At 42.5% G+C, this 25,661-nt stretch overlaps 1 protein-coding gene and 1 non-coding gene across 9 annotated transcripts in view; both read right to left on the bottom strand.

Annotated features, from left to right (window-relative positions):
* Positions 1-25,661, bottom strand: part of LOC127396380 (ubiquitin-associated protein 2-like) — a 114,414-nt gene that overhangs the window by 19,257 nt on the left and 69,496 nt on the right. For 3 of the 8 annotated variants that reach the window (XM_051643990.1, XM_051643985.1, XM_051643989.1), the window contains exons 14-22: positions 21,598-21,872; positions 20,281-20,459; positions 19,324-19,531; positions 18,106-18,145; positions 13,190-13,373; positions 9,918-9,984; positions 8,161-8,356; positions 6,818-6,909; positions 5,647-5,697 (exon numbers count right to left, since the gene is read on the bottom strand). In XM_051643990.1, the coding sequence (XP_051499950.1) occupies positions 5,647-5,697; positions 6,818-6,909; positions 8,161-8,356; positions 9,918-9,984; positions 13,190-13,373; positions 18,106-18,145; positions 19,324-19,531; positions 20,281-20,459; positions 21,598-21,872 (1,292 nt within the window). The remainder of the gene's footprint in view (positions 1-5,646; positions 5,698-6,817; positions 6,910-8,160; positions 8,357-9,917; positions 9,985-13,189; positions 13,374-18,105; positions 18,146-19,323; positions 19,532-20,280; positions 20,460-21,597; positions 21,873-25,661) is intronic. The other 5 variants (XM_051643992.1, XM_051643988.1, XM_051643991.1 and 2 more) reach the window with 3 other exon arrangements.
* Positions 20,786-20,863, bottom strand: LOC127396389 (small nucleolar RNA SNORD121A). The gene has a single exon (XR_007891992.1). It is a non-coding gene; the product is annotated as a small nucleolar RNA SNORD121A (small nucleolar RNA).

Here is a 25,661-nt window from a genome sequence, read left to right on the forward strand (position 1 = left end):
TTGAAATGGTGCCATATTTCATCATCCTTTCCTTCCCAGGTAATTCCACTTCATCAACTCCCGTATAAATCACTTAACAAAACACAATCAAATTCCTATTAAAAGTATTTGCAGGCTACTCAAAAGCAGCACTCCTATCTCCTTCTGAAGAAAATGACACAAAAAAGCAGATTTGGAGAAGAGATCTGAACAGGACTCAGTGGATATAAACTGGAACTGACATACTAGCATTTTCCCCTATATAAACCAGACAAAAATAACTAAATCCACATAAGAACAGGGTCTAAGTATTGCAATTATTCATAGAATCATAGAATCATAGAATGGTTTGGGTTGGAAGGGACCTTGAAGATCATCTAATTCCAACCCCCCTGCATGGGCAGGGACACCTCCCACTAGACCGGGTTGCTCCAAGCCCCATCCAGCCTGGTGTTGAACACTTCCAGGGATGGGGCAGCCACAGCTTCTCTGGACAACCTGGGTCAGTGTCTCACCACCTTCACAGTGAAGAATTTCCTCCTCATGTCTAACCTAAATCTCCTGTCTTCCAGTTAAAAACCATTACCTCTTCTCCTCTCACTACAAGCCCTTGTCCAAAGTCTCTCCCCAGCTTTCCTGTAGCCCCTTCAGGTACTGGAAGGTGCTCTAAGGTCCCCCCACAGCCTTCTCTTCTCCAGGCTGAACAACCCCAACTCTCTCAGCCTGTCTTCATAGGAGAGGTGCTCCAGCCCTCAGATCATCTCCATGGCCTCCTCTGAACTTGCTCCAAGAGCTCTATGTCCCTCCTGTGTTGAGGGCTCCAGAACTGGACACAGCAGAAGGTGCCTAAAGTCAAAACTAAAATATCAGGAATAGACTCAAAAGGTGAGAGAGAAAAGGACTGAAAAATTATGATTGATCTGTGATTCTGTGATTCTCTGACGTAATAGATTTAAGCTCCACCAACCGGTTCATTAAATAATACACACACCAGCTGAGACATTTGTAAGATCTCTACTACACAGGCAGCCTGCAGCAGACTAACAGAAAAGGTATCATATCCCAATGTAATACACACAAAAAAAAACCCAACCCAAATAACCAAAACTAACAAAAAAACATCACAGAGAGAATTTATAGCACCAACATACACATTAAGAAACTGAATTAAATTAAAAAAGAAACCTTAGGGGAAACTCCCATTCTCACAGTATCAGTAACCACTGGTACTTCTCACTGCTGGAAGCTTCCCAGGAAGCAGTGAAGACTTGCATTTGGGACTCTACCCACTTTCACTTTCTAGATGTAAATGGACCAGCACATCAAAGACAAATATTCCCACCAACTACTGCCTCCCACACACCTAATGTTGCCTAATTTCTACAAGTTCAAAACACAATTAAAAAATAAATAAATCTAGAAATCACAATCATTGCATGAATAGTTGACCAGAAATCCTTTTCAACATTTACACATTTGTTTATAAATATCAACACACTGAGGACAAATAACTCCCCCTTTACTCTGCTCTCATGAGACCCCCCCCCTGCAGTGCTGTGTCCAGTTCTGGAGTCCCCAGCACAAGAAGGAGATGGAGCCATTGGAGCGAGTCCCAGCCCACCGCAGCTCTGCCACCACCAGCATATGTCTTTTCCCCTTTCCCCAACACCCTCCTCCACACCAGCCACCCACACCAAGCCACTGCCCTCTGCATCCTCCAGCACCTCTACGCCACCCTCAGCAGCCCAAGCACCCCCCACCACTGGGATGCCCATGCATGGCACCACCTCCTTAACAACCTCCAGCATTACATCCACCACCTGGAGCAATGTGCATCAGCCAGCGACATGCTATTCAAAGGCCAAGGGCCCCACAACCTGCTGCTCAGCATCAACCAATACTTCGGGCATATCCAGGACTGCCTCCACACCCAGCACCATAGCCCCTGTGCCTGGGACCACATCCACCTCAAAGCTCACACCTCTTTCCAAGATCTCCACAACCTCACCCGAACCATGTGCAATTAGCCCAACAACCCCAAACAACCCACACAGCCCCACCCATGCTGCCATCACCACTTCTGGACCACCACCCCATCCCTAACTCTGTGCTCCCACCTCCCATGACTGATGGCAAGAGCTGCTGCAAGAACGGCCCTGAACCCTGAGCCTCCACTGACTGCTCATCTATTTACATAACTTATTTATTTTGACAAGGGTTTTTATTTTTTCACCTATTTATTTGACAGAAAATAAAGACCTGTTGCAAAAAGTTTGCCAGTGCCTCTTGTCTCAGAAACACAGGAATGAGTCTTTGGGATGGGGGGGGAAAGAGACCTCCACTCAACACACTCCAAGTCCTGCTCCAAACAGGACTCTGCAGATCCTGTGCCCACTCTTCTCTTTGGCACCTCTCCAAGGATGCACTTTCCTCAACCTCTTTGAAAAACCTTTGCCAGGGTTTAGCCACTGTCATCAGAATCACCTCTTTGGCCTGTATCTCAACATTTTCCACCTTTCTTCCCAGTTTAGACAAAGGAGCGGCATGGCAGAGATAATTTTCATTAGGCTGAGTTCGGCTACTCTTGCCACTTAAGGCATTTTTCACAACTCTCTTGTTGCGCTGCTTGAAAACACCTTGCAGCATGAACTATTCCAGGGCAACACAGACAAGGTATGAATTGTTAACTTTTTATCTTGTTCAGTCTTACTCTGGGACTGAATGGACAGGTTACTATTTCTTTTTTCTCCGTGTGCTTTACTGTATTTATTTTAGATTAAGTATTACCCATTCATTTTTTCTCTCAATTTGCTGTCACCATATGTAAATAATGTCAATAATTCTCAGCTCCTAGCCCCTCAGAACCAAGCCTCCCCATCAAGAGGCATGCTCTGCTCCAGCCCCTGCATGGCCCTATCATATGGCTACATGGAAAAAGCATTCCTGCCCAGAGGGCAACCAAAAATTGAGCAAAAAGATGGGAAGTGCGGGCTGATAAAAGTTGAACAGCACTCCTAGAAAACATTTTGTCTCCTGCCAATGTAACAATGTCTTTCCTGGCCCCAGAAATGCAAATATTTTGTCATTTTGCTGCTCTGAAAATAAACCCATTCATTTCAGTCAACAGTTCTTCCAAGGATCATGCCTTCATTGGGTAGTTAAAATCTTCATTAATGCACTAAATTTTATTTAATTTAGGATGTGCAGCTGAACGGGGTTTTGTTCTGGGACATCCCTGTACTCACCTTTGACTATCTGACTCTGGCTATCCCCAGACTCCACATGTAAAACCTGATACTGGCTTGGACCTTTAACTATGTCATTAATTCAGTGATACGTATTTTCCAGATCACTGCTCATTGCTCCATTTCTGCCTCTATGGATACACTGCATAACTTAATCCTGTGACTTTTCTCAGTTACATACTACCAGACTTTCTCTCCAAGTTGGATATCCTAGTATCCTGGTTTGACCCAGGATGAAGTCAATTTTCCTTTTACTGATTTTTTTTTCCTTCAGTGAGCTCTCTTTTAACTAGCAGCAAGTTTTCCAGCTAGTGGACTGATAACGCTGGAATGTTTATGTTACTGCTGAGATGCCAAGGTCGTGTCTTTGCTCTGCCGCCTCAGATGCTATGGAGAAGAGTCATATCTACAGCCCTCCAGTAGGGAGGAGTGGACTAGATGGACAGCAACATTGACCAAAGTATTCAATTCCATATATCTACAAGAGCTCGGGGTAAGGTCAGGGATTACAGAAGACAATTTCCTTTCTGCTTCTTCTTCCCTCCTCTTCCATCCATGGCCAGCATCCGGAGAGGACTCTGACTGTCCATCACCCCTGATCCCCAGGCTTGTGCATTCCTGACCCTCATAACTCTCCCCTCAGCTCCTGTCTGCTCTACCACTCTCTCTGGCAGCTCTGGGACATTTTGGAGCTGCTCACAGCTCAGGAGATGCCGTGGGAGTTGCTGGGGGTGGGGGGAAGCAACAGGGGTTTGCACATTCCTGCACATACTTGTATATAATTGTACATATGTTCTTTTGTCATTAGTGTGTAATTAAAGCTGTCTAGCTTAGTTTTCAAGCCAGAAAATCTCCTTCATTATCTCTCTCCTTCCCTACCTGAGTGGGAAGGGATCAAGAGCATTATTGTCTCTGGTTTAATTGCCGATCCTTAGTCAAACCTTGACACCTAGTTCTCTGAAAACAAAATTACTTACCTTTCCACAATCTAGGCTGAGGCTCTGTTATGGATGCACTCACCCCTCCCTTAACCAAACCAGCAGCAGTTTGTTACAGACTCCAAAGGAGGTAAAGGCCTGAGCTATAGCCGGGATAAGAACTCATCTAGGAAACCCACAAAGGAACAGAGCAACACAATGAACACCAATACGTTGTGGGTACAAGGAGTCTTGTGCATACCTCTCCCATTATATGAAATTTGACTATGAGCCAACCACTTTATCCCATAAATATGATAGCCTAAGCAAGCCACTTTTGAACTCTTCCTGTTAGGCAGTGTGGCTGCACGGCGATGAACTCCCCCTTGAGCTGGGATGCCTCTCAAGGGTGCTCCTCAAAGCAACGAGATCTTTTAACAACAACAGATGGCTGGATAAGCCCAATTTGAATTCTCCCTGGACAACAACTGGACTGCATGCCACACAACTCTCCCCTTTAGCAGAGACGCCTCTCAATGTTAAAAGAAATAACTATGCTTAGCTGAAATAAGTAAGTTTTAAATAGAATTAATCTCTTAGAGTTATAATATTGTGATTCAGTATGCTGTTTGCTTAGCTTTACTTACTTAGCATGAGTAGCTAGATTTGCTGAAGCCTTAGGCCGCAAGCTGTAAATTTCATGCACCTACTTATTCAAAACGGGGCCTCCAGAGCCAGCATAAATCAGAAGATACAGAGGCCACAACCATCAACAGCAGCTTCCAATGCCTGAGAGTCTGCTTCAGGGAAACCAAGGGTTCAAACTTTGGAGGGAACTAACACCAGATGCCCAGATGGAAGGTAAGTGAAGTGGGAATAATCATGGTGAAACTTTGAAATCTTAGCTAAGTGATATAGAGAATCAGGTGTGCACATATAATCCTTTAGCTATAAAAACACATAATACCTTAGCCATAAACTGTTGACAAAGTCTGGGACTAAGTTTGGATCCAGCCGCACCCAGACTTCTCTCTGGGAAGGAGTTTAGAAAGCAAGGGGTTCCACTCTGAACCTCATGTCTCAACAGGTTTTCCTTTTTGCATCTCCAGTCCCTGTGTAAATCATTCTAAATTGATTCTAACCTGATTTTCCCTCTGTATGTTTCCTCCACATAGTATACAACATTCACACTCAGATTTCAACTAGACAAGATGTCATACTGTTGCTACAACAATTAAAAATTTCTCCACTAAAAAACACAGAGCACGCTTGCTTCTATTTACAGAATTTGCAGATGGATGAATGCATGATGCAACAGTTGCTCTATATCAATTTACACCACCTAGAGAAACCGTGAATATTAAAAATAAACAGAATACAAAACATAAGGATAAGCTCTTAATCACCATCAAATGAACCAATTTGTGTTGCACAAATGATCAACACTGAATATAACTTGTTTAAAATTAAATAAACCAAGCCAAAAAAAACAAAAACAAACTTACCATTGGCAGCCTGGATTGAAGCATCTGGAGATCATCATAACCATATATCTGCTTAAAGACAGATAAAAATAAAAAATCATTATAACACTTTTCTCTGACACTGAACAATTTGGAGGTTTAAATAGAGTTTGAACTCAGCCCAGTCTATTTTAAAGGTGTACAGTTAGGTTCTAGGACAACTCTGTCGCCAACTCTTCGCAGTACATTTCACCATGGACAACTCACCACCAGGACAACTCTCCGCTGGACAGCTTGCTGCCAGGACAACTCTACACTGGAACACCTCTATGCCAGGACAGCCCTCCACGGGGACAACTCTCTGCAGATCGGCAGATGCCACAGGGCAAGTTGGCTTTGGCAGTGAATTGTCCTGTGGAGAGCTGCCAATGGAGAGTTGTCCCTTCCTGGTACAAGCTTTACATCTCATTGTGCTATCATGGTGCACTGTAGCATTTTAAAGCTAGTAGAACTAAGCTTAAAATGGATTGTCACTCATGTTTCTTGGTGATAGCAGTCCTCTGTGGAGAGTATGACTGTCTCATCTTCAATACTGTTTTTACAGATGCATCATTCATCAACTTGTGAAAAATCTACAGGGATTCAGATTTTGGAGCAGGAGCAAAAGCCTTCTTTGCTTCAGTCATTGCTTCTGAGAATAGCAGGATTTAAGATTTAATGACTAGACCACAAAGCAACCTATGGTATGCCCTCACATTCAGTGTGATACAGAAAAATTATTAGAATAAAGTTTCTGATTAAAAAAAAAAAGATAACCAAAAATATGTTGACTCTGGTCAGGCATCAAAAAACTATGTGCAGTCTTTCAAAGTATGACTGACAGGACACTGGCACATTTCAACCAGTAACACAAACCTGAACGAGTCTAATTTTACTCAAAGGGCCTAAAACCTGATACCACTGAAAACCATAGCGATACGCATGTTTAGTTAGCTACGCAGCAGCCAAATCAGGCCTGTACCTACAGTTCTGCAGTTTTCTATCAACAGTAAACCCTCACTGAATACATTCTACATATTCTTCAGCATTTGGAACAAGAATTCTAGGTGCAACATTCCAATAGAAATGCCTTGGCATAGACAGCAGCAGGTCTGGAGGGCCCACTTGCACCAAGGGTTAAGCAAGCAAGGACAGGAACAATTAAACTGCTTACTGGGTAGGCAGGCAGAAGTCCTCCAGGTCCCACAATATACTGGTTATGCAACAAGGGAGGTACACCTTGGGGCAGGTTTGGGGGAGCTTTCCCTGTAGAATCAAAATACAGACACTTTAACAAGCCTTTAGAAAAGAAAAGGCTTCAGCTTTGAGACAAGATAGCTCACAAGCCCTGGTGGCTGCACTGTCATAGCTTGTAAAGAATAGAACTACGCAGAAGAATTTTGTGCTGGTTGATGAAAAGGCTCAAAATAGCCTAAAGAGTTTAACCATGCCTCAAGGAAGGGAAAGTAAAGGCTACTTGACACTGAAAACAGTCCCATCAGAGAACAGTCTGATTTTGTAATTTACTTTGTCCAAGAGGATTAGAAGAATCACAAGAACTTCTCCTTTTCTCAGTTGTCTCCTGAAGGCAAAATTTAGGCATTGTTTACAATCTAAGAGAGCAAATTATATAATTTTATGCTCTGTCAACACATTCCCCCTTATCACCAGCAATAGACTGGAAAACACTAAATGTTGCCAGTGTACTTTTTGTGGGTGACTTACTGCAGCTGGGAATAGCAAAGAGAAAAAGATCGAAACAGTTTCAGTTGCCTCCATGAAGCAGTGCTAGGAAGCAGAAGAGTAAAAAAATGCATTTTGGCCAGTCATCAGACACTTAATTTACAAGGTATTGGAATGAGAAAACGTTCTGTAACCAGTTTGATCTTAATATTTAAATCATTCACTTCTCTCCATAGGATTTCCTTTTAGCAGTTCAGGTTGATTAGAGAAACAAGAGAGAATTTAGCATCGCTTCCACTTCAGTACAAGAAGCCTCCCCCACCTTCTCTCTCTGTGGACCCTTTTTCTGAAGTGCTGTTTGCTGTGGAATGACCCAGACATCAAATACTTTTTTCCCTTTCTGTAGATGTGGCAGTAGGGATGTGGCATATGATAATGAGGATGCTGCAGTATATTTTGATACTACCAAATTAATTAAAGTCACAGAGAAGACTGAAATTAAAGCTAATGTGAACTCAGTCAAGAGCTGACCAAAATCTGGAATACAAACTGGGCAAATCTCCTAGCCCAAAACTTCCAAAGACAGAACTGCTCTGGTGTCTATTTATAAAAGTCTTTGGGGATGGAATATGCAATATAAATGTCACATAATACCTTAAGAAATATTTCAAATACACAAAAACAAGCAATTTTATTTTATAAGCCAGCAAATAAAGCATGCTCAAGATGCTAGTGTGAATTTCTTAGGACAGCTATGGCTGGTGAGATGCTCAACTGACAGCCCTGCTGACTGAAGTCCTCTGTCTATTCATGTGATCTGTTATTATTGCAAACCTGAAGACACTAAAGGAGTTGCCCGTGTGGTAGCAGCTGGTATAGACACACTGGTAACGCTCAGGCCAAGGCTGTTTGTAGTGTTCATACTGCTTGTCATGCTGACAACGGAAGAGGTGGTGCTAGTGGCTGAGGTTGAAACGGTTGAAAAGGTTGTTGAGGGCTGGAGCGAAGTTGTGTTCTCAACACTAGTGTGCTGGAAAGGAGACAAAAAGAATGAGGATCATAGAGCAAATCAACCACAGTGGAAGATGCTGGGAAAAAAACAACCCACAAAACCAAAACCAACAATCTTTTAAGTAACAGCAATTCATGCAAAATAAAAATATATGCATTATCTATGTACCAAGCAAGCAACTACAATGCATGCTTGTGATTTTTAAGTATTCAAAGAAAATTATTACATGAGACTTAAATTCAACCCACTATATCATCATAAAATTATACCACAGTAACTCAAATGTCATTATTTCTTGCCCTTTGCTTGTATACTCCTTTAAGCCAGTATTCATTATGTTAAATAAATTTCTATATTCTTAAAAAAAAGTTAACTGGAACACAGAAAGTTCCACCTCAACATGAGGAAAAACTTCATTACTATAAGGGTGATGGAGCCCTGGAACAAACTGCCCAGAGAGGTTGTGAAGTCACCTTCTCTGGAGACTTTCAAGACCCATCTGGATGCGTTTCTGTGTGACCTACCCTGGGTGTTCCTGCTGCAGCAGAGGGGTTGGACTCGATGATCTTCAGAGGTCCCTTCTAGCCCCTACCATTCTATGATTCTACGATTCTATGATTCTATTTGCTTTCAAAATACAGCATGCTGCTATCTTGATTTCCTCAATGCATTTGTAGAATTTAAAAGATTAAAACTGTAGTGCCCCACAACAGAGTCAATGTGGTAAACTGAAACACAGACAAGATGCATTACAGGAGTTCCTGGTTTGAATCCAGCACAATACAGTGTCTTAGCTGTAAGCTGATCACACTTGCAAAAAAGTGTCATCAACACAGAGAAGCCAAAACAACTCTGACAACAGAAAGGGACATTTGGATAAGTGTGAATTTTAAAGTTACATATTCAGTAGAGCTGGAGCATTACAAACCAAAATACAGGCATAAAAAAAAGCAGTAACCTATCTGCTCACCCCAACTGGGATTTTACAGAAGTACTTCATCACAGAACAAGGAAATGTCTCTCTGACTTTCATTTGTGCAAGCTCATCTAGAGCACTGTGTTCAATACCATTTGCCTTGTTTTCTTAAATACATTAAATACATAAGTGACAACAAAGCAACATGGTAAACTCTAAAATCATCTGTCATGAGGCATTTGTCATGACATGTATCATTCCATCACCTGCATTTTGCAAGATAACCTCTCCGGTGGAGATTGCTAACAGTTCACATTTTTTAGCAGTTTCAGACAGCCACTTCTAAAGTTGCTGTTTGGTTAATTTTAATACATTTGTTACAAGAAATTCTTTCTTTATTCCATCCCCCTTGCTGTCATGAAAATTTCCTCTACAATTGTGTGACTGGCAAGTCCTTGTAATAGCTATTCTTGATCTAGTACAATTGACAAGTAGTAAAGACATTTTTTACCACTAGAGGGCTGATAGTCCTTTTTCCCAGATATAAGACTCTTGTTTCAGTTCTTAGCATACTGGGACACAATGAGCTTTAAGAGACGGTCTTAATCATCAGATGAACTGACTATATGCCAGAACATTTGTTGAAATGCAAATAGGACTTACTGCATGTGATGTGCTTGAAGACAACACTGAGGCAGGGGAGAGGCTGCCCTGATGATTGGAAAGGGAGCTAGAAAGAAATTGCAAATAATTAATACAAATATTTTTTCCTATAACATTTTTTAATATACATATGTATGTGTATATACACACATATGTATATGTACATACAGAGAGTAGGTAGTAGGATATTAGAATAAAAATTGTAGGTATGTGCATACACATATACACACAGAATACAATATTAAAGACAAAATTGTCTGTAGGGGTGTGTCCTGGTTTGAGCCAGGATGAAGCCAATTTTCTTTTTACTGATTCTTTTTTTCTTCAGTGAACTCTCTTTTAATCAGCACACTTGCTGAAACTAGCAGCAAGTTTACCAGCCAGTGGACTGATAATGCCCGAATGTTTATAGTTACTGCTGAGAGACCACGGACACCTTGCTCCCCTTGTTAGATTTGCTGCTTCGGACACTAAAGAAGCAGAAGAGTCGTATCTACAACCCTCCCATAGAGAGCAGCAGACTAGACAGATGGCAAACCTGGCCAAAGAGTGTATTCCATCCCATAAGATACTTGGCATAATATACTCGGTATAAATTCAGGGATCACAGAAGTCAAGCCCTTTTTTTCCTTACATCCATGGCTGGTGTCTGGGGAGGACTCCGTCCATCCATCACCATCGACCCCCAGGCTTGTGCATTCCTGACCCTCATAACTCTCCCCTCAGCTCCTGTCTGCTCTGCCACTCTCTCCAGCAGCTCTGGGACATTTCAGAACTGCTCACAGCTCAGAAGATGCCTTGGGAGTTGCTGGGGGTGGGGGGAGGCAATAGGGGTTTGCACATTCCTGCACATTCTTGTATATAATTGTACATGTTTTCTTTTATCATTAGTATTTCACTAAAGCTGTCTAGTGTAGTTTTCAATTGGGAAAGTCTCTCTCCTTTCCCCACCTGGGTGGGAGGGGGAGGGGATTGAGAGCATTGTTGTCACTGGTTCAATCGCCGATCCCGAGTCAAACCGTGACAGCCCAAAAATTAGACATACTACTACAGAATCTGGCAATTTAATCTAGGCTGGTTCATGCCACTACACTCCACCAAAAGCCATTTCCTCTTTGAAAAGATTAATCACAACTTTCAATTTTAAATTTTATACATACAATGTAAAATATGAAAATAAATAATCCCCTGATGAAAAACATCTGCAGATAACTTCATTTTAGGAAGCAACTCTGTTTTAGCACCATCTTTTTTCCCTAGCTGACCAGGCCTGTGAAATTTTGGCAGTAACAGCAGCACAATCATATCAGACATGCTTGGAATTGAGGAATCATCTTTTTAGTGTCAATCAGTAATACTGATGCTGGAGTACATCATCAATCCTCCAACTAAAATTTCTACCAATGTACACAGCTTTTCAACAAACAAATGCTGGGAGAATATGTTTCTAATGTGAGTGGAGTAATTCTTGTTATTTGACACATTTACCATTTTATTTAACAGAAATCACTAGTGTGTTAAAAGAGAACCAACCATGTCCCAGCTGTGAAACAGAAAAAAAACCCCCATGATAGTCCATCAAATTAGTTTCATATATTAACAAATACAGTACAAAGGTGAGTATTAAAATATAACTCAGCCAGTATAGCCTCAGATGTCACGTACCTGAGGATGAAGCTCAAGTAACAGGCATTGAAAAATCCTACAGATAGAGCTACGTTGTGCTAAATGTAATTCCCGGAACATCCAATTACTTAAGACACTTTCAAAGTGTCTTAAGGAAATGTCTTAGAAAAATAATAAACACATACTGTCCCTTGTGGAATTATTTCTGGTTTTAAATTTTAATAAATATAAATATAAATGAAACTACAATATTTCAAAACTAGCCAGGAAGTAAACTGTTAAGGAATTCTTTCAAACATACAACACTAAACAAACAGCAAACATTGTGTAAAAAGCAGGAAAAACAAAGTGGGGGAATCAATCTAGCTAATTTAGCTGGTATTATTGAAGCAAGAGGATAGGGATGATTTGTTGCTGCCATCATCAGGTCGTCACCGTCACAGCCTATCCTTGGCAGATAACAATGCTGCTTCCCCCCTGCCGTGATTACATTAGGTAGAAGAGGAGGGAGGTAGAGGAGGAGGGAGGTAGAGGAGGAGGAAGCAGCTGAGGAAGCAGCTCTGGGCATGGGGGGGAAGCAGCCACCTGAGCACAGCCTGGTGGGAGAGCCTGCCCTTTTATCGGCCTGAGCTTGGGCTTTTCCTGTGCTATTTTTTTTTTCTCCTTTATTAATATATTAATGATCCATTAGCATACTAAAATTCACAGCCACAGTCTAGAGGGACCCCTACTAACAACAAGCCCCTTACTCTTTGAGCAGGCACAGTGAAATTCCTGAGCATTGCCACTTTAAATGGAAGCGAGGGGTTAGTGACCAATCGTGTGTGCCAGTGACAGAATAATGTTAAAGTTCTTTCTCATGTTTTTGGGTGTAAAAGTAGCACTTGCATTTCGGGAAACTGAGCTTGCTTTGTGGAGTACCGCCCTGCTCCCTTTTCTGTGCAGACCTGCATATTAAAGCAGGTATCTCGACTCTGTGTGTGCAGATTGGCTTCTTGCACACTGGGTGATGGACCCTGCATTCAGGACAACACTGCCAGAAGCTGGGCTGGAAGCACTTTGGTGACTGCCACTCGTGTCCTGTGTGTATTTATGGCCACAACTCTCCCGACTTGTATTTATCAGTGTAATGCAATGAAAGGGCTTACTACTAGAAATAGAAACTGGGAGCAATAGATAGCAGGCACGGGCTTTATATAATTCGAAACGACTTTTTAATGAAAGAATTAAAAGGAGGGAGTTCCCACCGGCTCGTGGGTGCCCGCCGTGCCTCCCCACCGGCCCCGGCCCCGGCCCCGGCCCTATTGTGCTGCCCGGCTGCTTCGCGCTGGGCTCGCCCAGGGACTCTACAAGCTAAGAGAGGATAGGCGGAGGCGGGGCAAGTGGCTGCGCGTTGCCGCGCGGGGGTGCTGAACGAGCGCCATCTACCGATCGGATGTTAGAAGCGGCGGCGAGGAAACTGCCGGCGGGAAGGCGGCGGCGGGATCGCCAAATTGTCCTAGTCCCTTGCAACCAGAAACATCTCGGTCTCTTCTGAATCTCTCTCCTAATTCTAGTTAATGTCAGAAAAGGGGACCCTGGTGTCTGACAGCCTCATACACAATCACCCTCGAACCCCTTTCAGTTTATCACAACTCCTACTGTACCTGCTTAACTGAGAAAGTGAGCTGCTGGCCAAATCACTGGGCTGAGGCAAGCTGGGCAACGTTGCTGGGTGCTGTGATGCTGAAGGCAGAAGTGAAGCAGTGGTGGATACCATGCTAGGCAGAGAACCAGCAGAAGGTAGTGAAGGAGAAGGCTCTGTCTTAGGCGCTGGAACTGATGAAGTAGCTGCAATGAGTTAAAAAGAGGCATTCAAGGACAAATTCTAGCATATCTGACATCCCAGAATGTGTTCCTGGATCCAGGAACACAACTGTATCCTCCCCTCAGTTTAAAAAAACCTGACCATTAAGAGCCAGTAATAGTATCAAACAATCTGGCTATTAATGAAAATTCAAACAGCAACAGAACTATCATTTTTTCCCTTTAAGGTCTTAATCTACAATAGATTTATAATTTTCACTACAGTCTTCTGCACTTAACCTCCCACTATCTGGATTACTAACTTTTGCTCACAAGTCAATCCTCATTTTAAAATTCCTTGCATCTGGTTCCTCAAACAAAAGTAATTTGTGCTTTTCTAGGCACTGTACAAATCTGCTTTTCTTTTTTTCTGCTTCTTTTTTTTCAAATCTCTATAGCTCTGCTTCTTCATTCCAACCTACACAGCACCTTTGATGTTTGAGACTTAGATCACTGGAATACAAGGGCACATACAATTTACCAGTTTGGAGAACAGAGTCAAATGTGTAATGCAGTAAAATAAAGGAAGCAACAATAAAAGGTCAGAATTGAGCACAGCATTAAGCACTTTTAAGAAAAATTGTTAAAAATTGTCTTACTTTATTTGACCTAGATAACAAACAGCGTTCAGCATTAATATTACTTTTTTAGGCTATACAGAGTAGAACTTGGTTACCACAGATGTGCCTTTCCAAAGAATCACTATACTGTAATAAGACACTGAACAACTCTACTGCCCAACATAATTCTCTGCTGTTTCTACACTTATCTCTTGTCCTCCAAAGATAATACACAGAATTAGAGGCACTCACCCACCAATAAAACTCAAGAGAGTTGAGCCCTGCCTTCTGCTGGGCCATGCTTCCATACCACATCAGAGACCACTACCCACTACCACTACTAATTTGCAATGCACGTGAAGACAGTCTTAGAATAGTCACCTAATAAAAGTGAGATATGTGCTTGGAAGTTACACATCACAGTTTGTTCACATTATTGGTTTAGTTTCCTTGCTAAATGACCCAGGTCAGGTTGCTCAATTGGGTGCTATGCAAAGAGAAATTAAGAGGTCTTGGCCTTAGCAATAAGTATGAGGGTAACTGACAACAGAGAAGGTAATTCAAGTGACAAACAGAAACATAGTTATGAAGAAGGCAACTATATCACCTGATATCTCCTGGCAAGATAAATATAAAAATAAGTACATAACATTTACAACTCTCAATACAATTAGAACAGGGTTCCCTTCTTGAAGTAAAAGTAGATATCCTCAGTACAAGGGACAGAATCACCATCTTCATTAAGACCCCTTACAAGATGCCGGAACATGATGTGCAAGACAAAGTGTTGCAAATTAAGTTTAACTGTATTATTTTAATGTATCTTTTATCTTTATGTATCTTTTAACTGTATCATTTTGTCTGAATAGTCTAGCTTAGAATCAGTAGCTAAAGTTACTGAAGCCTTAAGCAACAAGCTGTGAACTTTCACCTAGAGAAGTTGAACTTATCTTAAACTGTTGCTTAATTAAGTGAAAGAAGGTCCTGAGACCAGTGCAAACTGGAAGATAAGAAGGCTACAACTGTCAGCAGAAGCTGCAACCCATCCAGATAAGAACAGCTAATGGCCTGCCTTAAGACAGAGAAAGAATCCAATAAGGAACAAGACGGCCCCAAACCAGAAAATTACCATTGGACCAAGAGATATGTGCAAGGCACATGAACAGTGTGTGAAGAACAGGTGTATAGATTGTAAGGGTATAAATGCCTAGTGATTTCTTTGTTCTAGGTCCCTCTCTGGAGGCACCCAGCTCGAGCTGCTCTTATGGCTGCCCATTCAATTAAATTATTTATTTTCCTGTAATCTGATGGCTGAGACCGTGTTGCAGGAAACCTGTGGCAAAGAAATTTATTTAACAACAGAAAACCAAGAGACAAGTAGGATGGTCAGAATTATAAATCACCAGTCATGCTTTGAACTAAGGGTTTAGGAAGCATGAGATCTGGATATTAAAGGACAACAGCAGCAAAGATGATGTCACCGTTTAACTCAGGTCCAACAACAATGCTCTCGATCCCCTCCCCCTCCCACCCAGGTAGGGAAAGAAAGAGAGAAAAAGAGAGAGACTTGGCTGGATTGAAAACTCAACTACACAGCTTTAATGAAACACTAACGATATAAGAAAATATATACAATTATATACAGATATGTTCAGGTATGAGCAAGAGCCTCTCACCTCCCCCCACCCCCAGCAACTCCCCCAGCACTCCCCTCAGCTGGAACAGTCCTGAGAAATCCCGGAGCTCCTGCTGAAGAAAGCAGAGAGTGATGAGGGTCAGGAGAGCTCGAGCCTAAGGGTCGGTGGTGCTGGATGGACGGAGTCCTCCCTGGACGCCGGCCATGGAGGGGAGAGAAGGGAAGAAGAAGCAGGAAGGAAGTTGTCTTCTGTGATCTCTGACCTTCCTCTGAGCTTACGTAGCTCTATGGAATGGAACATCTCTGGCCAGTTTTGCTGTCTGTCTAACTCAGCCTCCCTCGGGGGGGTCACAGATCTCCCCGTAGTGTCTGAGCCGGCAGAGTGAAGGTGCCACCTTGAAGCCCCAGCAGTTACAAAAACATTCCAAAGTCTTACCAGCCTAGCTAGAACAGAATGTTGCTAGTTAAAAGAAAGCTTACTGAAGGAAAAAAAAAAATCAGGAAAAAGGAAAATTGGCTTCATCCTGGCTCAAACCAGGACAGATGAGATGAACAAGAATATTATCAGCACATAGAGAAGGGAAAAGGTCAGTACTTTCACATGTTAAGAAGAGAGAATTTAAAAATAGTTTGGATGCATGACATAGATACATGGAAGAAGACTGATTCCAGTTTATGTGCTGGAGATATAGAAAAAACCCAAAGTGTTCTCAAAAGAAACTGGCATGGAAAAAGGGACTAATAAAGCCATTAAAGAATAATTATAAAAATATTAAGAATAATCAAATCTTTGTTTTCCATAGCAAAAAGGCAAGTCCTGTAGTGAATTTCATAAATTGTTTATTAATTCTGTACAAGAGAGTAAGAAAGTTTTCCACTGAAAAATTGTATTTATATATAACAATCTTTTAAGTGGTAACTCTTTGGGTATATAAACTCCTGCTCATTTAAATTGAACTTGGCGCTAACAAAACACTGTTTACAGGTCTGAGTACTCAACTTCTTTCTACTCAGAAGTATAAAATAAAAAGGCTGTCCCACTAATGAACTCTTTCCTCTGTTTAAGAGGAGAATAGACCTAAAATTGAAGTGTTGGAATTCCAAAAGATGTTAATTCACATATCTGCCTTTGAAAACTTCCACAGAGCAGCACATAAAGATCAAAAGAGTGAATATTAGTTATCTTAACTCCAGGAAGAGTGCTATAGGGGTGCTACAAGTAAAATAGCACTTCAAAAACAGGCCAAAATGAAGATAACAGCAATGCCTGTATCAGAGCCAGTACTGTGTTATTGTTACTCCACTGAAAGGTAGCAAGCCACCCGGCAAAAGGAGCATGTTTGTCACATTGATTCCCCAGAGGCTTGTCACAGGACATAAGTAGCAGTATACCCAGTGAGAGGTGCATTCGAAAAACATGACTGTTTCATTATAGCTAAATGGATAGGAAGAATTGCTAAGAAACTTTATATTAAGTTTTATTTTCTATTTTATTTTATTTTTTTTTATATTGATTTTTGACAGATAAATTCAGAAGAAAAAACAGCAGCACAGCAACTTCTCTAATTCTGTCTGTAGATTTAATAGGGCTGCTTTCATACTTCCATTTTAGTCAAGAAGCAAGCCTGTATTCTGGGCTGTATCAAAAGAAGCACGGCCAGCAGGTCAAGGGAGGGGATTCTCCCCCTTTGCTCTGGGGAGACCCCACCTGCCGTGTTGTGTCCAGTTCTGAAGCCCCCAACACAAGAAGGACATGGAGCTGCTGCAGTGAGTCCAGAGGCGGGAAGGGACAACTCTCCACTGCCAACTCTCTGCCGGGACCCCAGCACAGTCGTGTCATCTGCTGATCCGCAGAGAGTTGTCCCAGCATAGAGATGTTCCAGTGGAGAGTTGGCAGCAGAGAATTGTCCTAGGCCCATCCAGAGGAGGCCACAAAGATGATCTGAGCACTGGAGCAGCTCTGCTCTGGAGACAGGCTGAGAGAGTTGGGGTGTTCAGCCTGGAGAAGAGAAGGCTCCAGGGAGACCTTAGAGCACCTTCCAGTGCCTGAAGGGGCTCCAGGAAAGCTGGGGAGGGGCTTGGGACAAGGGCAGGGAGTGATGGGATGTGACGGAACAGTTTCAAACTGGAAGAGGAAAGATTTAGGTTAGACATTAGGAAGAAATTCTTTCCTGTGAGGGTGGTGAGACACTGGCCCAGGTTGTCCAGAGAAGTTGTGAATGCCCCTCTCTGCCAGGTTGGATGGCTTGGAGCAATTTGGTCTACTGGGAGGTGTCCCTGCCCATGGCAGGGGGGTGGATCTAGATGATCTTTAATGTCCCTTTCAACCAAAACCATTCTGTGATTCTATGATTCTTTATCCTATGCAAGTACAAAATAAACTCAAATGACTCAGCCAAAAAATCACCAGTGAAAACAATATAAAACTTTAAACCACATGTCAGTGCTACACTTGTGTACACAGCAAATAGTAAGAAAAGACCAGAAAATCCTGTGCACAACCCAAGCTTTATAAACTTACTGTCAAGAGTTGCCTGTGTTCTAACGCTGCTGTGCCCGTTCTGTAAACAAAGGAGAAATTAATGAATAAATCATCTTAGAAGTATATATAATTTTCAGACTGAATCACACACTGATTATGTTTTATGCAAAATTCTATATTCATTCTATATTGAAAGACAAAAAAAGGCCAAAAATAACTTTTTACTGCCTTTAACAAAACTACATAATAAATTGTCACAAATGCAAGGTATCCTGAACATACAGAATCCCATACACTGCCCATACTACACCCATCAGCAGGAGAGCTTCCCATATACTGTAATTAACATAAACTTCAGATTCACACCGATATGAAAGAAAGAATTGCATTATCATATAGGAAATGGTTGTGCTTTTGATCTAATGCAACTCACAATTTTAACTATACAAGTTACACAAAGATGCCATTTTTTTTCCTATTGAAAGATAAGACTTAAGAAGCACCAGTTGTTTTTTGGATAATGCTGGAGTACAGAAGTGGATAGTCTATGCTTGATCCTCACCAGTACATATGAACTAGTGCAGAAGTGTGACTGAGCCATTACATAACAAAGGCCAGAAGTAAATAAACTTACAAATTCTCACAAGTTCCTTAAACATTTAATTAAGTTCTCTTAAAAAAAAACTACATTCCATACACAAAGAAAGTAGGTACTTCTGAATATTTCAAGAGAGAGATCCTCTCTGTCCTAGATTAGACCTCTCCCTATGTTTTTTTAAAATAAAACATGAAACTAATTTCCATTGCTGTTTAAATCCAACAAAAGAGTAATGTTGGAGGGGCACAAACAGTTTGGGATCCATTTGCTAGGTGCCATATAAATTTAATAAATAATATACCTTTGGATAAAAACTGTCATGTTATTGCAAAATACCATGACTAATATTTACACGCAAAAATAGTTCATTTTTAAAAGCTAAGCTTCAGGGAAGGAAATTCAACTAGAATGTTAAGTGTTACTAAGAAAAAAGGTTAAACAGCAGTTTAAGATGTCAAATCCCATAAAATTAGAGGCTCTCATATCCCAAATACAAAAATGGCTACACAGTAGGAAAATAAAAAACATAACAGGGTGGATTTGGGAATCAAAAATACCACTTGGCTTTGTTAAAATATTAACATAGCAGACTAATACAAGTCTAACATGGATAAGAATATTTCACCTTTTTCATGGTCTTATTTCTGAAGTTCACTCACCATAACTGCAACAGGGGTTGATTCAGACGGAGCCATGGAGCTTTGGTATGCTATCCTGCTATGCACAGAAGTCTGATCATAGGAAGAAGTTGTTACTGGGCTAGTGCTCTGAGATAAGCAGGTCAGACTTGAAGAGGTGATGGCAGAGGTTGTGTAGGTGGACTCCTGTACCTTATTGGATATTGGCAAAGAGGTATTCAAAGGATCACTGAAAAGAGTAAAAATTATTTATCAAATTGGTAAATGACATCTCAAAAACCATAAAAAAATCAGCTCCTATACAGTTACCTAGAATTACCTTAAACATGTAGTCAAATCTACATTATTTATACTATATTATGAGAAACACCCAGTCTTTGTTTACAATAGAATTCTAATGTTAGAGTAGTAGTCTAAAAGAATTAACTATGCAAAGAGGAAAAAAAAAAACATGCAGGAAGCTTTTTACTGAAGCCATTTTTTGAATGAATAAGGAAGAAAAAATGGGTTACTGGTACATTGGCATTTATCACTGGCTACTTTAGCATTTCAGTAAGAGCTTCTGCATACTGAAAGCCTGGCTTCTTTGCTCATTCCATAAGAGCATAAAATCTAGAATCTGGTGCCAATCTACTGCCACACATATATGGTACAAGGGTCATCTATTCTGGATCAAAATCAGAAAAATTCAGATTGCGAGGTACAAACCCTCAAACAAATTTGAAAATCAGGACAATTAAACATGATAAAGCAATTCTATAAAAGGTTATTTACATTCATGTCATCTCCAGCTTCACATCAACCCATCAAGGGAGATTTTGATTGTCATTAGAAAACAAATTTCTCCTTTAAGATGCCATCCACAGAAAACACTTAGCCTTACAAGTCATCATATTTCCCCCTCCACAGGTGCCTTGATGTTTTTGGCACAAACTTGACCCCTTAAAGAAGATGTAAGAATGCACAAGGGGAACTCACACATACTTTACAGATTTTGAGTACAAGCTATTGTTGGTTGCCTGGCTGGTATTCTCACTGCTTGAAGTTGATCCAAACTCTGGGAGTGCAGGCTCTGATCCAAACTCCAGAGCTCCAAATTGAACATTTAACCCTGTCACATCTGCTGATCCAGGCATCTCCACTGCAGAGGCAGGAATCTTAAAGGAGGGAAAAAAATATTCCATAAGTCCTTTGAGTTCACTATCTGCATTAAAGATATCAGTAACTGACAACCTCTACTCCCTTAACTACAGGCTTCTTCAGTTACTGCCTCAGCCTTCACTGCTAACTAGATCCACAACAACCCCCCAGTTTACATCACATAAGTTAACTACATTCTTGTAACCTGAAATTGATTTGTCGATTCTGTGTCCTGATCTGGAGCAGAAAGAGTAAGCCTCTACAAATAAGTATTCTACAATATCAAAGTGTCATTCGTGTCCATCCCCTTTCAGTCAACATTCATCTTGTGGCTACTAAGTCAGTCCAAAATCACTCAACAACAGTAATCTTCCACATAGAGCAATCAGATACGTGCTTGGAAAATCACTGTATTTTGGACCTAAAAACCACCAAGCTTAAAATTTCCTGCCTTATAAACAAGAAAAAGACCATGGTCTTAGCTATCCTTCTCCCTAACAACTTATATATAGAATAGAAACATAGAATCATAGCGTCATTTCAGTTGGAAAAGACCCTTAAGATTATTTGAGTACAACCCTTAACCTAGCACACTGCCACTAAACTATGTCCCTCAGCACCACATCTATATGTCTTTTAAACACCTCCAGGGATGTTGATTTGACCACCTCCCTGGGCAGCCTATTCCAGTGTTTAATTACCCTTTCATCGAAGAAATTGTTCCCAAGATCCAATCTAAACCTCCCCTGGCACAACTTGAGACCATTTCCTCTTATCCTATCCCTTGTTCCTTGGGAGAAGAGATCGACCCCCCTGGCTCCAACCTCCTTACAGGGAGTTGTAAAAAGCAAGGTCTCCCCTCAGCCTCCTTTTCTCCAGGCTGAACGGCCCCAGGTCCCTCAGCTGTTCCTCCTAATACTTGTTCTCTAGATCCTTCATCAGCTTGGTAGCTCTCCTCTGGACACACTCCAGCCTCTCAATGTCCTTCTTGTTGTAAGGTGCCCAAAATTGAACACAGTCCTTGAGGTGCGGCCTCACCAGTGCCGAGTACAGGGGGACGATCACTTCCCTAGTCCTGCTGGCCACACTAGTGCTGATACAAGCTTTTATATGTTTATTTCTTTATTAAGGACAAGCCACTACTCAATTACCCACCTTGGATGCTGGAGTTATCCTCCGTTTTGGTGGTTTTATCTGTTTCTGCTGGGTTTGATGGGCAGTCGCTGTCTGGTTATCCACAGATATAGTTGGGAGCTGTAACATTTTGGTAACAGCTGTAGAGGTGACAACTGGTGATGGCTCATGGAGTTTTACCTGGGAGGAGAAAGACTCCAGCCCAGGAGGAGGAAGAGGGACTGCCTCTGTTTGTTGTTGCTGTCGCTGGGTCAGCTGGCTCAGAACTGGGGATGGCTCAGGCTGGGATTTAAAGTCTGGTCAGAGTTGGGAAAAAGAAATATCAAAATTAAAGCAATAAACTCTGCTATTCATGCTTCTACTCTTTATGAAAGAACCCAAATGACCAGAAAGACTTGACTGTTATGATGTTATAGAGTGTGCAAGTCTTTCAGACATCATGAGTTTCACATTGAACATTACCACTGCACTAATAAGGCCAACATTTGATATTCTCTATTTTTGTCAGCGTTTGACTCGGGTCCAACAACAATGCTCTCGATCCCCTCCCCCTCCCACCCAGGTAGGGAAGGAGAGAGAGAAAAAGAGAGAGACTTGGCTGGATTGAAAACTCAATTACACAGCTTTAATTAAACACTGATGATAAAAGAAAATATGTACAATTATATACAAATATGTTCAGGTATGTGCAAGAGCCTCTCGCCTCCCCCCACCCCCAGCAACTCCCCCAGCACTCCCCTGAGCTGGGAAAAGTCCCGAGAAATCCCAGAGTTGCTGCTGGAGAAAACACAGTGATGAGGGTCAGGAGAGCTAGACGTGATGGATGGACAGAGTCCTCCCCGGATGCCGGCCATGGATGGAAGAGAAGGGAAGGAGGAAGGAAGTTATCTTCTGTGATCTCTGACCTTCCTCTGAGCTTACGTAGATATATGGAATGGAATATCTCTGGCCAGTTTTGCTATCTGTCTAATTCAGCCTCCTATGGGGGGATCATAGATCTCCCCATAGTGTCTGAGCTGGCAGAGTGAAGGTGTGACCTTGAAGACCTTGCAGTTAGAAAAACATTCCACTGTTATCAGCCTTAGTTGGAACACTATGCTACTAGTTAAAAGAAAGCTCACTGAAGGAAAAAAACAAAGTAAAAGGAAACCTGGCTTCATCCTGGCTCAAACAAAATCCACTTACAAATACTGATGATGTTCTGTGTGACACACAAATGTTCCGGAGGTTTGCTCAGGCTGTACCAGCAGCACATGCCCATATATTCTCCTTCATGGGATGCTTTGATGATGACGCAAGACCAACTGTGCGTGAGGTGGCTTTCAAAGCACGACGGTATGGAGACATCATCTCTGATCCCCTTCAGTTCCAAACCTCAGCCATTGAACAAATGACTGACAGAAATAATAAGATGCCAAACAGATGGGGAGGTAAACCCCAGAATCTCCCCAGAGACAACTGGTCACGTGTTGCAGCCATTAATAAGAGACGTCCTGCTACAAGACAGAAGTGAGAGAGACAGGACCCACTGTGATGCCACCTGTGTGGTCTCTTGCAAAATTATTTTAAAGAGGACATGAGAGTCTGGGACAAGAAACCCACTGATATTCTCCAGTTATGTGTGCAAGAGCTACTAAGCAGAACAAAGGCAGGAGATGGTTCTTCCAAGAAGTAGGCTGCACCAATCACCACCCAGGATGGCGCATCGTCCTCTAATGCTCAATATTAGAGGTGCTCTGCCTCAAGCCAGGGGGAGGAGAGGGACAACCGAGATTACTGGACTGTGTGGATAAAAAAATATAAATCCTTTGTGGACAATGGAGCACAGTGCACTCTAATGCCATCGAATCATAAAGGGACAGATGCCGTCACTACTGCTGGAGTGACAGGAGGATCTCAACAACCGACTGTTGTGGAGGCCGATGTGAGCCTCACTGGTAAGGAGTGGCAAATGCACCCTATAGTGAATGGCCCAGATGCTCCATGCATCCTTGGCATAGACTCCTAAAGGGAGGATATTTCTGTGACCCAAAAGGGTACCAGTGGGCCTTTGGTATAGCAGCTGTAGAGACTGAGGACACTGAACAGCTGCGTACTTTGTCTGGCCTTTCAGATGACCCTTCTCTAGCAGAGTTGCTGAAGGCTGAAAACCAACCGGTGCTAATTGCCACTTCAACAGTGCATAGACGCCAATATCGCACCAACAGAGACTCTGATCCCCATTCACAAGGTGATCTGGCAACTAGAGAGCCAGGGAGTGATCAGCAGGACTCACTCACCCTTCAATAGTCCTATCTGGCCAGTGCGAAAGCCTGATGGCGAGTGGAGGCTGACAGTGGACTATCGTGGCCTGAATGAAGTGACACCACCGCTCAGTGCTGTTGTGCCAGACATGCTAGAACTTCAGTACGAGCTGGAGTCGAAAGCAGCCAGGTGGTGTGTCACTATGGACATTGTTCATGCCTTCTTCTCTATTCCTCTAGCACCAGAGTGCAGGCAACAGTTTGCTTTCACCTGGAGGGGAGTCCAGTACACCTGGAATCGACTGCCCCAGGGGTGGAAACACAGCTCAACCATTTGCCATGGACTGATTCATGCTGCACTGGAGAAGGGTGGAGCTCCAGAACACCTGCAGTATATTGATGACATCGCTGTGTGGGGTGACACACCAGAAGTCTTTGAGAAAGGTAAAAAGATCATCTAAATTCTTCTGGATGCTAGTTTTGCTGTAAAAAGAAGCAAGGTCAAGGGACCTTCGCGAGAGATCCAGTTCCTGGGAATCAAGTGGCAAGATGGTCGTCGCCAGATCCCAATGGATGTGATTAACAAAATAACAGCTATGGCCTCGCCATCTACTAGAAAGGACACTCAAACCTTTCTAGGGACTGTTGGTTTCTGGAGAATGCATATTCCATGTTACAGTGAAATTGTGAAACCCCTCTATGAGGTGACCCGAAAGAAGAGTGACTTCAAATGGGGTCCTGACCCCAACAGAAAGCTTCTGAGCAGATTAAAAAAGAGATTGTGCAGACAATGGCCCTTGGACCAGTTCAAATGGGGCCAGACATCAAAAACGTGCTCTACACTGCAGCTGGACACAATGGTCCCAACTGGAGCCTCTGGCAGAAAGCACCAGGGAAGACTCGAGGTCGACCCTTGGGATTCTGGAGCCGGAGCTACAGAGGTTCCGAGGCCAACTACACAACAACTGAGAAGGAGATACTTGCAGCATATGAAGGAGTTAGAGCTGCTTCAGAAGTGATCGGCACTGAAGCGCAGCTTCTCCTGGCGCCCAGATTACCAGTGCTAAGATTCATGTTCCAGAATAATATCTCTCCTATTCATCATGCCACCGATGTGACTTGGAGTAAATGGACTGCTTGAATCACCCAGCGAGCTCGAATAGGGAAACCTAACCATCCAGGTATTGTGGAAGCAATTACAAACTGGCCAGAAGGCACCCACTTTGGAATGCCACCACAAGAAGTGGTGAGACGAGCTCAAGAAGCTCCACCATATGATCATCTACCAGAGACTGAGAAACAATTTGCCCTTTTCACCGATGGCTCCTGTCGTCTTGTAGGGAACCGCCGGAAGTGGAAAGCTGCCCTGTGGAGTCCTACATGACTGGTTGCTCAAGTAGCTGAAGGAGAAGGTGAATCAAGTCAGTTTGCAGAGGTCAAAGCCATCCAGCTGGCTTTGGATATTGCTGAGCGAGAGGGGTGGCCGAGACTCTACCTCTACACTGACTTGTGGATGGCAGCAAATGCCTTGTGGGGTTGGCTGAAGCAGTGGCAGCAAAACAACTGGCAGAGAAAGGGTAAACCTATTTGGGTTGCTGACCTCTGGAAGGACATTGCAGCTCGAATAGAGAAATTGGTGGTAAAAGTGCGTCATGTGGATGCACACGTGCCTCTGAGTCGAGCCACTGAGGAACATCGACACAACCAACGAGCAGATGAGGCTGCTCAAGTGTTCCAAATAGACTTAGACTGGGAACACAAGGGTGAGCTCTTTCTGGCTCGATGGGCCCATGATGCTTCAGGTCATCAGGGCAGAGATGCAACATATAAATGGGCTCGTGA

Source organism: Apus apus (genome assembly GCF_020740795.1).
Source record: "Apus apus isolate bApuApu2 chromosome W unlocalized genomic scaffold, bApuApu2.pri.cur SUPER_W_unloc_1, whole genome shotgun sequence".
Taxonomy (NCBI): domain Eukaryota; kingdom Metazoa; phylum Chordata; class Aves; order Apodiformes; family Apodidae; genus Apus; species Apus apus.